The sequence below is a fragment of the Orcinus orca genome, chromosome 8 (assembly GCF_937001465.1).
Source record: "Orcinus orca chromosome 8, mOrcOrc1.1, whole genome shotgun sequence".
Taxonomy (NCBI): Eukaryota; Metazoa; Chordata; class Mammalia; order Artiodactyla; family Delphinidae; genus Orcinus; species Orcinus orca.
Window position 1 is genome coordinate 12,704,429 of NC_064566.1, and position 18,018 is coordinate 12,722,446.

Below are 18,018 nucleotides of genomic sequence, written 5' to 3' on the forward strand. Positions count from 1 at the left end.
ACAATAACAAAGAATAAAAAACAAAATAAAATTAGAAAGATAAAAAATATATTAGGAAAAATAAAAATATAATTGAAACAACTGCAACAAGGTAAAATAAAACCACAACAGAAAAAAGAAAAAAGCGTGGTGGAGGAGGGGGGGAACAAGCCAAAAGGAGCAGAACAATAACAAAGTATAAAGAATGAAAGTAGAAAAATAAAAGATTTATTAGAAAAAAATATAAATGAATCAACAAGGTAAAACAGAACCCCAATCTAAAAGAGCAAAAAAGAAGAAAAGAAAAAAAAAAGCCTTGGCTATGGGGGCAGAGTTTAGGTGGGGGCGGAACTTAGGCAGCGGCAGGGTTTAGGCTGGGGCAGGACCTAGGCGGGTGGGGGGGTGACATCTGAGCATGGGGCAGGGCATGGATTTAGGACCCACGCAGCTGGAAAAGGCCTTGGGGGTGAGGCCTAGCCAGGGTGACGTTTAATTGTAGGGTGGGGCCTCTGCTTAGGACTTGCGTGGAAGGGGAGTGGCAGCACCTCCCAAGGAGGGCCTCTGGAATGTGGGGTTCAGGAGTTTGGAGTAAGGCCTTGGGTGTGGGGGTGTGGGTGGGGTTTAGGCCTGGCGTGTTGGAGGGGGTCTCAGAGGAGGTCTCCAAGTGTAGAGGTGTGACCCTGGGTGGGGGTGTGGGGGTGGGGCTTGGGCTCTGCGCTGCAGGAGGGAGGCTCCCTGGGCAGAGTATTTGGCCCCAGAGCCCAACAGGCTCTCCAGTGCCTAAGTGGACAGGGAAAGTGCTGGCTGCATTCCCTTCCATTCCTCTGTGCCCCCCTCTCCCCGCACAGTCTCCCCCAGGGTCTCCCCCATCCCCTCTGGACCCCTAACCGTGGGTGGGTTCTGCTGGGTGTAGGAACTCCTCCCCTCCCCCAGCCGCCCCTCAGGGGTGCGGTCCCATAGTTCCAGCCTTTATTTTTGCTCCCCCTTCCCTCCCTCCCACTCCGTCAGGACCCCGCGGCTGGAGGGGGCCTCGGTGGGCAGAGGATCAGGCCCAGATCTCAGCAGGCTCCCGGGGGCCCAAGTGAGCAGGGAAACCTGGCCACTCTCCCTTTTGATCCTCTGCCCTCCCAGTGGTCCCCCAATTTCCCCCTTCGGGTGTGGGATCCTTCCCCCTCCCCCAGCCACCCCTCAGGGGTACCAGTCCTGTCCCGCCTCCACTTCTCCCCCCTCACTCCCCCCCACTTCACACATCCTACTTGGTCGCTGGGGGTTCCTGCCATCTCCATGGTCCCCCCCACAGGTTCCTGTAGGTGCCCTAGTTGTGAGGAGACACGAATTCCGTGTCCTCCTCGTCCACCATCTTGACTCCACCCCTAGATTCTACGTTATTTGTTTATCTGGATTTCCTACCAAAAAGTAAATGCGACAGGAGCAGGCTTCACAGTTTGTTCATTGCTTGTTAAAGAGATAAATAAATTTATACGGAAGTAGATTTGTAACTCTTAATAACTGTCTGCCATTCTACTAATGAGAAAATTATTTTGAATTTTAAGTAAAGATTTTTAATCTGAGCCCAGATAGGTTTGAGGTATCAGTACATCCCCTGAAAATACGTGCAAAGCATTTTCTATTTTTTTCTGTGGAGACACTCCATAGTTTTCATCACTGGAAAAAAAAAAACATAAAAAATCACTGCTCCAGTGGACTCACTCACAGAACAAATAAATTAAGATGTGCTAATGTTTAATATCAGGATTGACTCTGGTGCCCTTATTTGGTCCTTTCACCAGGTGGTCATTTGTCACTTAGTCTCGAGGTAGGCATCTGAGGGAAGAGTGAGTCACAGCGAGGGGCAGGGTTGCAGAGTGGCACTCTCACTCATCCACTTGATTTCAGTATGTTTGCCTGGTTAAGCTGATTTACACATTATATTGCTTAATTTTAATGAAAATCACCGAAAAAAAAAAGAATGTGTATATATGTATAACTGAATCACTTTGCTGTACGGCAGTAATTAACACATTGTAAATCAACTATACTTCAATTAAATAAATAAAATTTTAAAATAATGAAAATCACCTTCACTGTATGGACTTGGCTTTTAAAAACTCATGTGGAAAAAAAAAAAAAAACAAACAAAAAAAAAACTCATGTGAAGGGACTTCCCTGGTGGTCCAGTGGTTAAGACTCCACGCTGCCGATGCAGGGGGCATGGGTTCGATCCCTGGTTGGGGAACTAAGATCCCACATCCCATGCATTGTGTGGCCAAAAAAAAAAAAAAAAATTCCTGTGAAGCAGCCAGATTGAATATATTAACAAAGTGCATACGAACAAATTAGGATAAGATAGGGCTGGCACTTCTACTTTTGATATAGGCTCTTCATCAACCACATTGCAAGGTAAAAAGAGTGACGGTCTGTAATCAGGTCTGAGAATCAGCCAGAAACAATTGAACTTTTCAAGAATGCCACTTTAAAATCTAACTAAGTGTACCTTGAATTAAAATGTCAATTCAAGATAGTAGGAAGCCATGCAAATAATCAAGGCATCCTGATCACCTATGGTGGAGTATAAATTGGTTACAGCCACTCTGGAAAACTTTTTACCTACTGGCTCCAATCTTTGACATGCCTTCTGACCCAGTAATTCCAATTCTAAATATATATGGAAAGATATACATGTTTACTAAAAGAGATATGTATGTATGTTCCAAGCAGCATGTCATAAAATTCATGTACTAGAAACAATCCAACTATCCATTAACAGAATGGATCAATGGATTATGGTATATTCTTTCAATGGACTACAACACAGCAATGAAATGAATTGCTGAATGAAATAACATAGATCAGTCTTACAAACATGTTAAGCAAAAGCAGGCAGACAGGGCTTCCCTGGTGGCGCAGTGGTTAAGAATCCACCTGCCAATGCAGGAGACACGGGTTCAAGCCCTGGTCTGGGAAGATCCCACATGCCGTGGAGCAACTAAGCCCGTGCACCACAACTACAGAAGCCCGCGCACCCTAGAGCCCCTGCTCTGCAACAAGAGAAGCCACCACAGTGAGAAGCCTGCACACCACAATGAAGAGTAGGCCCCACTCGCGGCAACTAGAGAGAGCCCGCGTGCAGCAACGAAGACCCAACGCAGCCAAAAGTAAATAAATAAATAAATTTATTTTTTTAAAAAAAAGAAGAAAAAAGTAGGCACACACACACAAAAGAATACTATAGATCCTGTTTCCATGAAATTAAAAACAAAACTAATAAAATTCAGTAGTGGCTGGAAGGAGTCATGCGGGGGCTTTGGAGTATTGGTATATTATAATTCTTAACTTGGCTGCTGGGAACATGGGTATGTTTACTTTGTGAACGTTCAACCAGCTATGTACTTAGGATTTGTGTACGTTTCTAACTATGTTATACTTCATTAAGAAGTATAACCTTAAAAAAAAAAAAAAAAAACTGTAAGCATCCAGAAGAAAAAGATGTTTTTATACTGCTAATAAGGCAGAAAAAAGCAAATAATCAGTAAGTACTAATAACTACAAATAATAATTTTTAAACTACCTTTATCTTCATCTTTAAGAAATTTCTATTTTGAAAGTCTTATTATACATATTTTTTAGAAATGTGTGTATATAGTATAAGTAAATGTCTGGGGAGTGTACTCAGACATTCTCAATAGGGTGGACAATCAAAAAAGTTTAAAGAGCACTATCCTATGTTGTATTAGAAATGGGTTATGTCAGACATTAATGTATTCTCTTTAGTGTTTCTATAAGGCTATGATGCTAATTTACTAGGCTTCAAATTCATCTGTGACCTAAACAGTTAGTAGGAAAAGTTAGTAGTGAAATTATATTTGCTCATTCAACAAACATTTACTGAGAACCTATTATGTACTAAACACTGAGGATAGAGCTGTGCACAGAAAAGACCAATAAAGGGTTTACAACAGGTGTCTTATTTAACAGTAGAATCTAAAGGAAAATCTTAAATATTAACCAAATAATCTTGTCCATCTTGTTGTCGGCACCTTTGATTTAATCTTTATCTTACCTACTTATCTTTCTAATTGATTTTAAATCATATTCCAATTTGAAGTGCATTATACCATGTTAATATTACTGGAAATTTCTTCTTCTGTTTCCCCTTAGGTTTTGCGTCTGCTCGATGTCGTTGGGTTGCCTGAACTGGTTATTCAGTTGGCTACATCAGCAATAACTGAAGCAGGTGATGACTGGAAAAGTCAGGTAAGGACTAACTGTAATCTAGTTATTGCCCTTGAGGTTTATCGTGGATGTGGTGTTTTAATTTCTATTGTTCTTTTTTTCCCTATGTTTGATACTTAGGCTACTTTAAGGACATGCATTTTCAAACATCATTTGGATTTAGGTCACAATAGCCACGCATATGAAGCCTTAACCCAAATTCCTGATTCCAGCAGGTAATCAATCTCACAGTCTTATTTAGAGGAGGCAATTTACCAGCCCTGTGTAATCCACTAAGAAAATTTACCCTCATATCACTTTTCCTTCTAGACAGTTAGATTGTTTACGGCAGCTGGTGGTAGTTCTTTGTGAACGCTCACAGCTACAGGATCTTGTAGAGTTTCCCTATGTGAATCTGCATAATGAGGTAATTTTATTTATCCACTGATGACTGGACACAGCTGTGGTGGTTGTCATGCTGGCTACTAACTCTGATATCTGATTGCCTCCTTTAGGTTGTGGGAATAATTGAATCACGTGCGAGAGCTGTGGACCTTATGACTTACAATTACTATGAGCTTCTGTATGCCTTCCACATCTATCGTCACAATTACCGGAAGGGTGAGCAGTTGAAGTGTACAGTCTTTGTGGAGGCAACCTTATCAGTTGTATTGTGTCTTACAAAAAATATTATCTGTTTGACTTAGTAATTTTTACCTTATTTTTACCATTGGACAAGTGTTCTCTACAGGCATTTGGGGAACTTATGTTTAAGTTCGAGGTTAGCTTCACCTTTTTGTGGATTACCTGTACGCCCTAAAGATAGGCACTTCTCGTGAATTCCCTGGTGGTCCACTGGTTAGGACTCCCCGCTTTCACTGCCGAGGGCACAGTTTCAATCCCTGGTCAGGGAACTAAGATCCCCACAAGCCACTCAGCGCGGCCAAAAAAAAGGGCACTTCTCCCATTCTAGAACATTCTTGAGGCATTTCTAGTTAGATGGCATTCTGTGTGTATCTTCCATCTAATTTTATTTTTTACTATTATTTTTTATTTTTTTGGCTGCATTGGGTCTTCATTGCTGCCCACGGGCTTTCTCTAGTTGCGGTGAGCAGGGGCTACTCTTCATTGTGGTGTTCAGGCTTCTCACTGCGGTGGCTTCTCTTGTTGCAGAGCATGGGCTCTAGGTGTGTAGGCTTCATTAGTTGTGGCGCACTGGCTCAGTAGTTGTGGCTTGAAGGCTCTAGAGTACAGGCTCAGTAGTTGTGGTGCACTGGCTTAGTTGCTCCGCGGCATGTGGGATCTTCCCGGACCAGGGCTTGAACCCGTGTCCCCTGCATTGGCAGGCGGATTCTTAACCACTGGGCCACCAGGGAAGTCCATTCCATCTAATTTTAAAAGAAATGTTATTTCACTAAAGGCACCTTGAATTCTTGTGGCTGGTTTTAAGTTCCTGTACCATTTTGCTTTTGGCCTTTCTTTTCTCTTATTTTTGCTGATCCTTTTGAGAGTAAGTTGTGGACATCATGTCTCAGTACATAAATACTTGCATCTCAAGGACATTTCCTTATATAACCTCAATACAATTATCAAACTGAGAACATGTAACTAATTTTGTGAATTAAATGTAAATGTGGTGCTCTTATCTTATGTGCTATTCACATTTAAATATGGCCAAACATAATGGGTTTTTTTTTTTTAATTTATTTATTTTTGGCTGTGTTGGGTCCTCATTGCTGTGCACGGACTTTCTTTAGTTGTGACGAGCAGGGGCTACTCTTTGTTGCCGAGTGCGGGCCTCTTGTTGTCGTGGCTTCTCTTGCTGCAGAGCACGGACTCTAGGTGTGCGGGGCTCAGTTGTTGTGGCTTGCAGGCTTCAGAGTGCAGGCTCAGTAGTTGTGGTGCATGGGGTTACTTGCTCCACGGCATATGGGACCTTCCTGGGGCAGGGCCCAACCCTGTATCCCCTGCATTGGCAGCAGATTCTTAACCACTGCACCACCAGGGAAGACCAATGATTTTTTTTAATAGTACATTTCTCCCATACTGTCCTCACCCCCTGATCTAGGATCACATCTTGCATTTAATTGTCCTCTTTAGTCTCCTTTAATCTGGAGCATTCTTTTAGCCTTACTTTGCCTTTGATGACGTTGATATATTTGAAGAAGAAAGGCCAGTCATTTTTGTAGAACGTTTCTAAATTTGGATTTGTATGATGACAATGAAGTCATTATCAGGTCAGCTAAAATAAAGGGATTACATATCTGTTTTAAGATCATATTTTACAAGATGACCATTGTGGTTACCCTTTGGAACCTCTAACATTTTTATACCATTTTCACTCAGAGTCTTTTATTAGGTTTCTTACTCATTTTCATTGGGAAGAATGGATGGAAGTAATTCATAGGCATGTTCTTAATATTCCTAATGGTAAAATATGTTTACATATTCTTTTTCTTTTTTTTTTTAATAAATTTATTTATTTATTTTTGGCTGCGTTGGGTCTTCATTGCTGCGCAGGCTTTCTCTAGTTGCGGCGAGCAGGGGCTACTCTTCATTGCAGTGCATGGGCTTCTCATTGCAGTGGCTTCTCTTATTGCGGAGCACGGGCTCTAGGCGCATGGGCTTCAGTAGTTGTGTCACGCAGGCTCAGTAGTTGTGGCTCATGGAATAAGTTGCTCTGTGGCATGTGGATCTTCCCAGACCAGGGCTCAAACACGTGTCCCCTGCATTGGCAGGCAGATTCTTAACCACTGCGCCACCAGGGAAGTCCTGCATATTCTTTGAGTAATGCAAGAAAGGAAAAATAGATGATTCAAGCTATATTACTACTTTCACAATGACAACATCCATTACATCAACCTGATTAAGACCAGCTTAGCTAGATTAACGTTCAGGTCTTTCTGGAGCAAGGCTGTTTTTCTGACAAAATGTCTTACATATTGCAGGCACTCAAAATATTTGTTGGGATGAAAAATAGTTTGATTTGATTTGGAAACTGAAAGGGAATTTTAAAATCTGTTTAGTTTCTGGAGTCCCATGCTGTCTCAGAACAATGTTTTTTCAATATTTCATTCAACCTATGTAACTAAAGCATTATAAAAATGAGAGTCTGGGACTTCCCTGGTGGAGCAGTGGTTAAGAATCCACCCACCAATGCAGGGGGCACAGGTTCGAGCCCTGGTCTGGGAAGATCCCGCATGCCACGGAGTGGCTAAGCCCGTGCACCACAACTACTGAGCCTGCGCTCTAGAGCCCACGTGCCACAACTACTGAAGCCGGCACGCCTAGAGCCTGTGCTCCGCAACAAGAGAAACCACTGCAATGAGAAGCCCACGTACTGCAACAAAGAGTAGCCTCCGCTTGCCGCAACTAGAGAAAGCCTGCGCGCAGCAACAAAGACCAAACGCAGACAAAAATAAAAATAAATAAATTTATTAAAAAAATAAAATAAAATAAGAGTCTGTGACCTTGGGGGACTTCCCTGGTGGTCCAGTGGTTAAGACTCCACACTTCCAATACAGTGGGTGCAGGTTCAGTCCCCGGTCGGAGAACTAAGATTCCACATGCCACATGGCATAGCCAAAAAAAAAAAAAAAATGAGTATGATTTGGACAGAGCACCCAAATCCTGGGTGGGGAATAGGTGACAATATGGCTGAGACTAGCTCTCTGTACTCTCTGGGAACGTAGTATCTAAACATCAAAAGTAACATTTTAGATGTTTGGGGGATTTTTTTTTTTTGGTGGTGGTGGTGGTGAAGTACATATACATAAACTTTACTATCTTAACCATTCTTAAGTATTTAGTAGTGCTAAGTACCTTCACATTACTGCATAACCAGTCTCCAGAATTATTTTCATCTTGCAAAATGGAAACTATACTCCTTAAACAACAACTTCCCATTCCCTCCTCCCCCATCCCCTGGCAACCACCATTCTATTCTGTGTCTATAAATTTGGCTACCAGAATCATATAGTATTTGACTTTTGTGACAGACTTATTTCACTTGGCATAAACTCTTTAAGGTTCATCCATGTTGTAGCAAGTGTCAGAATTTATAATATTCCATTGTATGGATATATCACATTTTTCTGGAAACTTGGATGTTTCCATCTTTTGCCTGTTGTGAATAATACTGCTAGGAACAAGGATGTACAAATAATTCTGCAAGACTCTGCTTTCAGTTCGTTTGTTTGTTTTTGGGGGGGTGGTATATACCCAAAAGTGGAATTGATGAATTATAAGGTAATTCTATTTTTAATTTTTTGAAGAACTGCCGTACTGTTTTCCGTAGTGGCTATACCAGTTTACATTCCCTACAGCAGTACACAAGGGTTCCAATTTTTCCACATTCTCACCAGCACATGATTTTTTGTGGTTTTAAGTTAAACTCAATTTTTGTTTTAAATTTTAATGTTTGATAAGTGTGACAAACTCTCTGTGTATCTCTAAAGAGATACGTTTTTGAAATTGTAATGTCTATTATTGCCTTATAGCTGGCACAGTGATGTTTGAGTACGGAATGCGTCTTGGCAGAGAGGTTCGAACTCTCCGGGGACTTGAGAAGCAAGGCAACTGTTATCTGGCTGCTATTAATTGTTTACGCCTTATTCGCCCAGAATACGCATGGATTGTTCAGCCAGCATCTGGTGCAGTGGTATGAAAACTTTCCATCCTGGAATTGGGGGATCATTTAATTTATTTGGTTTGGTCCTTTGAAAACTATTACCTCATTTTGCTTCATTTCATTTAAAATTTCCACTGGGATATTTGTGGACTTAATATATTTTTGTAGCAATTCATTTGTTACATGTTACTACCCCTTTAGTTTCCAAGTTCAGAATTATTGTAGGAATAAGTATTACAGAGTGGTTTTGGAGTTAGACAACCTAACTTCAGGCAAATTACTTAATCTTTTACTGTCCAGTTAGCCTCTTGGATAAAATAGGGATGATGACAATAATAATGTCTACCTTATAGGATTGTTTGGGTATTAAATGAGATAATTCATGTAGAGTGCTTAGAGCAGTGACAGTGCCTGGCCTGCAGAAAGTGCTCAGTAAGTGGTAGCTGCTTTTATTTCATTCATTTTTGTTAATTTAATCTATTGCTACTATTTTAGGGGAGGCGAACTGTGAGGTGTTTTTTTTTTGTCATGCTGATGGGGTCATATACTCCCAGCTACTTGTATTGTATAATTCCTGAATGTACTATGCTTCTTCCCAGGGTTATGGGTAGAGAATGTAACTCTGAAACCAAGGAAAGTCAAGTGGTTTATATGGAGATCAAATCTGTGTCCTTGGACTCAGTAACATATTTTAGCTAAGTGAGCCAAGTTGGCAAACAACTCCATTTCTTTGTCTAGTAGTTACAGTACTTTTGTGAGAAGAGCTGTGCTAGTTGAAATAAACATAATTTACGTTGAGAGAATTTAAGCCTGAAAGCTCTGGATCATAGTTAATGAAAAAAAAAAGGGTATATATTAAAAATGAGGGGCTTCCCTGGTGGCACAGTGGTTAAGAATCTGCCTGCCAATGCAGGGGACACGGGTTCGAGCCCTGGTCTGGAAAGATCCCACATACCGTGGAGCAACTGGGCCCATGAGCCACAACTACTGAGCCTGCGCATCTGGAGCCTGTGCTCCACAACAAGAGAGGCCGCACACCGCGATGAAGAGTGGCCCCCGCTTACCGCAACTGGAAAAAGCCCTCGCACAGAAACAAAAACCCAACACAGCCAAAAATAAATAAATAAATTTTTTTTAATGAATAAAATAGAAAAAAGAATAAAAGTTCCCACACACAAAAAAAATGATATGAAAATAAAATGCTCATTTTTCAGGGACTTCCCCAGCGGTCCAGTGGTTAAGACTCCACGCTTCCACCACAGGGGCATGAGTTCAATCCCTGGTCAGGGAACTAAGATCCCACATGCCACACGATGCAGCCAAAAAATAAAATTAATTTTTTAAAAAACCCCTAGTTTCTCACAGTTATATCTATTGTTTTGTCTTTTCAGTATGATCGCCCTGGAGCATCCCCTAAGAGGAATCATGATGGAGAATGCACAGCTGCCCCAAGTGAGTCAGGGATCTCATGCTGATTCTTTGCTGAAGAGCAATTATATTGTTATAGTAGTATTATTTATATTTATTTTTTGGATAGTAGTTGTAATACTGTGTATAATTATATTGTAGTATATTGTATATGTATGGTAGTTATATTACTAAAATATTGTAAAGTTCCTTCTTGGTAGTTTGTTTTCAATATTCTGTTAAAGGTTGTCTGGTAGCTCTTTGAAACTTTGTATGCCTGTATGGGAAATGAAAATGCTTAAAAATACGTGTGTGTGTGTGTGTGTGTGTGTGTGTGCGCGCGCGCGTGTGCATTTGTTGTTTTTAAATCAGCTTAGTACCAAACGTTTTTTTATCAGGCTCCTTTGGTATCACCATGGAGGCATGATTTCCTTCCTTAAAGAGCCTGGGCTCTAGAGTCAGGCACAGTTGGTTTTAATTCTGCCTCTCACTTTGAGCATGCTCCTTTCTTACTGATAGAGATAGCAGTGTTTCACAGTTGTAAGAGTTAATTGAAATTATTTGTGAAAGGCCTTGCAAGTGCCTCCTCATTTGCAGCTGTTGTCATTAGAGTCCTTTGATTTGACTCAGCTGTAGTGTGAGACCGGGATGTTACTTTATTTTTCAAGTTAGCTTTTATTGAACCCCTTGTTTTCTCCCCACCTTCATGAAATTAAAACTGAATGTTACTTAATTTTTAGTGGGAATTGACAGGTTGAGTTAGTCTAATAGGCACTTCCTTTGTACTTTGGGAATTGAAAATGTTTTTCTTTGGCTTATAGCAAATAGACAAATTGAAATCCTGGAACTAGAAGATCTGGAGAAAGAGTGTTCCTTGGCTCGCATTCGCCTCACTCTAGCTCAGCACGATCCCTCAGCAGTCGCGGTTGCAGGTAGGCATTCAGCACCAACAGCACATTTTAGGGCCGGGCAGTGGACATAGTATACTAGATGGGTATTAAAGCATGTCATTGTTATTATGAGGTATTCATCAAGGAAGCAGTCTTTGGGTTCAGTTCATTTCCATATGCCGTTGGGTGCACTAAATAGCTCTTTTCCATTTCCGCAGGAAGTTCGTCAGCAGAGGAGATGGTCACTCTCTTGGTTCAGGCTGGCCTCTTTGACACTGCCATAGCACTCTGCCAGACTTTTAAGCTTCCCTTAATGCCAGTCTTTGAGGGACTTGCTTTCAAGTATGTATGCAATTGTCTTTCAGTAATCTTAATTTTCTAATGCAAAAATACTCTGCTGTTGCTTAGTGTGAAGCAGTAGTCACACGAGCCGGTATCCTACAAGGCTGCTTTAAAGAACAGTTTTTGTGTAATACACACAATGATTTTTTTTTTTTTAATCTTGATTTATAGCTTCTTTTGAGAAATCAGATCTGGCATTCCTGAGCCCACATGGCCACATGACAGTAGATAACCTGGGTTAAACAGTGGTGTCCACTTAGATAAGGCATATGTTCTCTTCAATCCTTTAGGACATCTAGTGGCCCCTGCAAACATTGTTAAAAAGTACTTCTTATTAAAGTTACATTATACCTAAATATTAGTCAAGTTGTTTGTGAGCTAGAAATAAACCATCAGATTTTTTTTTTTTTGGCTGCGTTGGATTTTCCTTCCTGCATGCGGGCTTTCTCTCTCTAGTTGCAGCGAGCAGGGGCTACTCTTCGTTGCGGTGAGCAGGCTTCTCATTGTGGTAGCTTCTCTTGTTGCAGAGCATGGGCTCTAGCCGCACGGGCTTCAGTAGTTGTGGCACGTGGGCTCAGTAGTTGTGGCTTCCAGGCTCTAGAGCGCAGGCTCAGTAGTTGTGGCGCACGGGCTTAGTTGCTCCGCGGCATGTGGGATCTTCCCGGACCAGGGCTCGAACCCATGTCCCCTGCATTGGCAGGCAGATTCTTAACCACTGCACCACCAGGGAAGCCCACCATCAGAATTTTTCATCATCAATTTTCTCTTGTAAGTAAATAATCTCAACACTTATTAATGGCCTTGTGGGTCATCCAGTTGTGTGGCTGTGAGGAGAGGGAAGAGCCAGTACCCAGGGTGAATTTAGTAATAGACTAGAGCTAAAGTTGTCATCTCGTCTCCAGTTTCAGTAGCAAAATAATGTGGTGCTTTTCAGCAAATTAGTTTACTCTGTGTGGAACCATTTTCATTGCAGATGCATCAAATTGCAGTTTGGAGGAGAGGCAGCCCAAGCAGAAGCCTGGGCCTGGCTAGCAGCCAATCAGCTCTCATCAGTCATCACCACTAAGGAGTCTAGGTATAGCCCTAGTCTTCATCCAACCCTGCAAGGGCTTACCCTCCATATCCTTCCCCAGTGTCTACCTGAGTGTACTTTAGTGTCTTCAGAATCCTTCTCTAACAACCCTAACCCTCAGTAAACTTCCCTTTCCTGAATTGCATTTATAATTTGTATTATGCAGCTTAGCACTTTAGAATTATAGCATTTTACAGTCTTGAAGTCTTCTGACATTATTTTTCAAACCCTAAATTAACACCAGAATTACTATCAAAGTACAGATTACAAGATATCACCCTAATCTTCTAAATCAGAACTACTGCATGATTCTAATGCTTGATCAGGTTTGGAAATAGTGGTCTGAGCCAATTTCCTTGTTTTAGAAATCTGGAACAAACAAGTAAAGTGAATTGTTTAGTTGAGTTAATATGTGGTCATTGGGAAATACAAGAATCCAAGTCATCTAGTTTCTAGTACCACCCCTAAGTCACATTGGCCCTAATAATGTTAGTTGTCATTTAGCTGTATTATCAATTCTGTTGTGAGTGTCTATAAAGATTTTTTCCATGTAAATACATGTTTTGAATGGTACTATAATTATCTATTAAGAATCTGGAACTCAAAGTCCTTTCTCCTTTTATCAAGTGCTACAGATGAAGCATGGAGGCTATTATCAACTTACCTGGAAAAGTACAAAGTCCACAATAACTTATATCACCACTGTGTAATCAACAAGCTCTTGTCTCATGGAGTGCCTCTGCCTAACTGGCTTATAAACAGTTATAAGGTAAGTGGTATCTTAACTTATAGAGAGTAAGAACCTGGTCTTTATCGTCCTGAATAACTTCATGAGATGATTAAAAAGGAAAAGATAGAGTGACAATTTATGGAAATATACCGACTTATATACTTACAGCTTCTCAGTCTTAGCTAAAAACAGTTTACTTCAGTCCTGTGAAGTACTGGGTGTTTAGATTTAAAGTTCTCCGTGTTGGTGATTAAGTTAATGCATGCTTGTGTGCTCACTGAACAATGAGTGTGTATTTAGAACAATGAGTATATATGGAACACAGCATTCACTATTCATTACTCAAAAAATTCACAGGAGTGAGTGGAATTCTTTTCAAAGTCTACTGTTGTAGTTTATCTTATGACAGGGCTGAAAGCAAGCTCGTCACACGAGATGAATTGTGCCGAAGCACAGCAGTAGAGGGCTGCCGCTCGCTCAGGCAAAACAGCGCCGTCTGTCCTGCTGTGGTAGCTTTTATTAAAGCATTATCTAGGTTTACATTTTAAGACTTATTTTCTTAACATTCCAGAAATGCCAAAGCAGCAACATATGTTTCTGTTGATTATACAAGCAATAATGGGCTTTCTTGAAAACATGCCGTGCTTCGTCCTTGAGCACAAAAGCAGCACAAGGTTCCCACCATTATTTTGATTATACTGAAGTAGCACAAGGACATTTCCTTGCATTCCCACCACTCTGATTATACTGAGGACATCTCATGGATCAGTGCCCAAAGCACCCAATGCTTCTTCGCAGGCCCCCGGTTTGCGGGGCGGGGGGCTTATGGGTCACATCTCCTTTCCATGTCCTCAGTTATTCCACTACATTCTACAACAGTGTTTCTTTCAGTTTCTGTCAAAATTGGGTCCTTGGGCCACCTGCATTAAATTATTTTGATGGTGGGCTTCTTCAAAATATAGATTCCTGAGCTCCATCCCAGACTTACAGAATCAAATTACCTTGGAGTTGGGATCCAGGATCTATATTTTAACAAGGTCATGATTTGATTTGATGCATGCTAAGTTTGAGAACTACTGTACCTGAAATACACTGGGCACAATAGGAAAAGAGAATATAAAGCTTAAGAAAGTTAACCTATTTTTTTAAGTTAGAAAGTAGAGAAAGCAGCTAAGATGGTAAAAGTTAAGACTGTGATCAAATCAGAATATAGAAAGCATAATTGACATAATTGACATAATTAGGAGAGGCCTTCCAAACTGAGGCTGTATCACTTTTCTCTCACCCTGAGTTAAATACAAATGTAATTCAAGCATTTAAAGTTGGTGATTCTTTTAACTTCTTTCTCATTTGTCATTCGTATGTTTCTGAGAATTAATGTGACTATGTTATCTCTGGTATTCAGCATTTCTGGGAAGGTTTGTTGACTTACTACTGTGGAAACGAATTAGGAAAGAATTAAAATGTGTCTTAGATCACAGAACAGGTGAGGAAGGCCACTTAACAGAAAGGGCCTCACAAGGTGCGCAGAGGTAACTGGGCTCTTGGGAATCCGACCCTCATCCCAAGATAAGTAAACCAAGGTGTTTGTTTATTTATAATGAAAAGTATAAATGCCAGGGAATCAGACACTCAACATCCTTTGGTCCATGCCCAGGTAAGTTGGAAATTGGTAAGTGTTCTTAATCACTAACTTTTTACAGAAGGTTGATGCTGCTGAGTTGCTCCGTCTCTACTTAAACTATGACCTTTTAGAAGAAGCTGTGGATTTGGTTTCAGAATATGTGGATGCTGTATTGGGAAAAGGACATCAGTACTTTGGAATTGAGGTAGGCTTGTATCCACATTTCCTTTTAATTCTGTATTATCACACTTTCCTTTTCCAAAGTTTTTTCAGATAATTTACATCTAAATTTCAGACTGGAAATAGTATCATTCATTGACAATTTAGAGAAGAGTTTTGTTGAGTGTGTTTATCCCTAATCAGCCTTAGCCCTACTTTAAGATAAAAGATGATATGAATTTAAAAATACATTTGATTTAACTAAGAAAAGGACCAGTTCCCCAGTTGAAAAGAGATGCGGGGTTCCAGTCATGTACCGTGTGCACACGTGTGTGTGCGCACATGCATGCATACACACACAATTTCTTGTTGTGAAAACAAGTAAAGCATTTCATGTTATCGAATCCTGTGGAAGTAGCTACCCAGAAGAAATGGTCCACTTTTCAGATTTTCTTCAAATAATAGGTATTTTTCTTTCCAGTTTCCACTGTCTGCAACAGCTCCAATGGTGTGGCTCCCATACTCTTCCATTGATCAGCTTCTGCAGGCTCTGGGAGAGAACAGTGCCAACAGTCACAACATTGCAGTGAGTAAACCCTCTCCTGGGGCATTTTATATAAGCCCTTGCGTTAGCAGTTACACCTTAAAGCTTGCTTTTCTGGTTCTCAAGGATTAAGGAGAGGGCAGAAGCCATTTATTGCCCTTCACATGCTGCCCAATCCCTTTATGAGATGATTAGTTAAGTCAGATATAACCTCTCTGGTTCTGGGAAGAGAGCTAATAAAGCTTTTATTAAAAATACTGGTATGATTTGCATATTTAGAAATTCGTTAGGGAAACAGGGTTGGAGTATTGTATATAGCAGAAAAGTCCAGTTATATCAGTGGAGTCACAGAGCAGACTCCTATACTGAATGGTGGTTAAATGAAGCACAATGGCTCACAACTTTATTAGGAGAAATCTGGTTGCTGAAGTCAAAGTGATTGATAACTTTAGTCTTTTTCAGTCCTTGACCTATTCTCCAATGATTCCCTTCTTTTCTCCTACAGCTGTCCCAGAAAATACTTGACAAATTGGAGGACTACCAGCAAAAAGTTGATAAGGCAACACGGGATTTATTATATCGTCGGAACTTGTGATCTGGATGGTTGCCCAGCCTTTGGAACTGCTTGGTGCCTCTTAGGGCTTAAGACTTTACCCAACAGGAAACCTGTACTCCAGGCCGGTTTTTATACCTGTAGATGATGTGTACAACAGTCAAGTCTGCATTCTGCACAAGAAAGAAGGGCAGATGAGTCACAGGACCTGTGCTTGCTGGTGGTGCTAACACACAGTTTCTGGTTTTCAACCTTGGTCTCAGACAGCTGCTTTTGTATATGATTCACAAGCTTTTTTAGAGTTTATATTTTTTTAAACTACCGAAGACATTCTTTATCTGAAAATTAAAACCCACCTACACTTTCCAAAACAGCTGATGGTTGTTGGTTCGTTGTAGCTGACCACCAAAAGCAGTCACTGCAAATCCTTTCATTCTTCCCTATCACTTTTTGTATTTCAATGGAATTATTTTGGTCCAGAACTGACATGTATTTTCTGTATTGCAAACAGAGGCTAATGATTTTGCATACCCTTTTCATTATTTATTGTGGAGTTTTTTTATGATCTCCAATAAGGTATTAAGTAATTTGCCTAGATTAAGCCTAACGTGATGACCAGCTGTTAAGGAAGATATCTTTTTTTTTTTTTTTTAAGGAAGATATCTTGAATCTGGTTCTGAGGCTAAAGTGGAATAAACTCTTAGCTAAGAAAAAATTGAAAATTTATCATCTGTAAAAGTAATACATTTTCAAAGTAAATTCCATTAACCTCTATGATTTATGATAATCAAGCCGGACTTGATCATACAGGCAGTCTAATAACATATTGGACCAAAATATAAACTTTCCTCTTCAGATTCAGAGGCATTCATGGCCACAAATTCGGGGGGACGTGAAAAAATAAACTCTTGAATTTTATTCTGTATATTAAAATTTATCTTTTAAGGAAACCATCTGTATAGTACTTGCTTATATGCCCTTTGATCTTTCTTGAGTTGTTCATAAGCATTTAATTTTTATGTCAATACCATATTTACATTATATATTTTAAATAACAATGTGAGTTTCCCTGTGGTACTGTTATTGGTAGATATTGCGGTATGTGACTCTTTCTTCACATTATCTCTGCCACGATTAATGCGAAGTGTTTGATGCAATTAGGGGCCACAAGATGTCTTGCCTTTCCAGCTCCATAAACTTGTGGCTTACAACTGTAGCGAGAAATATACTTTGACCTGTATATACATATATAACCAAGAGAAAGCTTTCACAAAATATGTATCCTCACTTGATATATTTTCATGAGTGACTAATGGATGATAACCTACAGCCTGAAAAATGTCAAACCCTCTTGTAGCCATTTCTGAAAGATAAGAAGTAGCTCAAGACTGGCCCTGTTGCAGAAAGCTGTTCATTTGCATTGTTGATCAAAGCAGTGGTTTCCATGGTGGCAGTTCATAAGACACTGACCAGCTTTTCCTGTCCTCACTATTTTAGTTCAAGACCTAGAACTCATGCTGGAGCCAGCCCAGCTCTTCTGTCAATTTTCTTCCACCTTCCTCACTTTGAAATCCAACCAGAACAGAACAAAGGTGTCCACATTCTTTCACTTCACTTTTCTCATCACTTTGAGTCCGCAGTTTCGTTTTCTGGACCATGTGATGTATTAATAGCATCGTCTTTCCTTGTGTTTTCCAACTCTGGCAATTTCCTGATTACAAATTGCTATTAAAAGGGGTCCCTTCTTTTTTAGTGCTTAACTACCATTAAATAAAGGTGTGACTCTTGGAGGAAAACTTCATAGTTCTTAAATAATTTAGCATGCTGTAACTAGTAAGGTTACACCTTTCCAGCCTGTGACAATAAAAGTAGGTAC

The 18,018-nt window shown here is 40.4% G+C and overlaps 1 protein-coding gene across 2 annotated transcripts in view; it reads left to right on the top strand.

The window, feature by feature from the left end:
- NUP160 (nucleoporin 160) overlaps positions 1–17,200 on the top strand; it is a 54,887-nt gene extending 37,687 nt beyond the window's left edge. For both annotated transcript variants that reach the window (XM_004264113.4, XM_033412912.2), the window contains 13 exons: positions 4,138–4,233; positions 4,333–4,427; positions 4,522–4,618; positions 4,707–4,812; positions 8,691–8,851; positions 10,213–10,273; positions 11,050–11,160; positions 11,337–11,460; positions 12,434–12,535; positions 13,160–13,301; positions 14,966–15,091; positions 15,527–15,631; positions 16,095–17,200. In XM_004264113.4, coding sequence (XP_004264161.1) covers positions 4,138–4,233; positions 4,333–4,427; positions 4,522–4,618; positions 4,707–4,812; positions 8,691–8,851; positions 10,213–10,273; positions 11,050–11,160; positions 11,337–11,460; positions 12,434–12,535; positions 13,160–13,301; positions 14,966–15,091; positions 15,527–15,631; positions 16,095–16,184 — 1,416 coding nt within the window. In that variant the 3' untranslated portion in view covers positions 16,185–17,200. The remainder of the gene's footprint in view (positions 1–4,137; positions 4,234–4,332; positions 4,428–4,521; positions 4,619–4,706; positions 4,813–8,690; positions 8,852–10,212; positions 10,274–11,049; positions 11,161–11,336; positions 11,461–12,433; positions 12,536–13,159; positions 13,302–14,965; positions 15,092–15,526; positions 15,632–16,094) is intronic.
- The last annotated feature ends 818 nt before the right edge of the window (positions 17,201–18,018 follow it).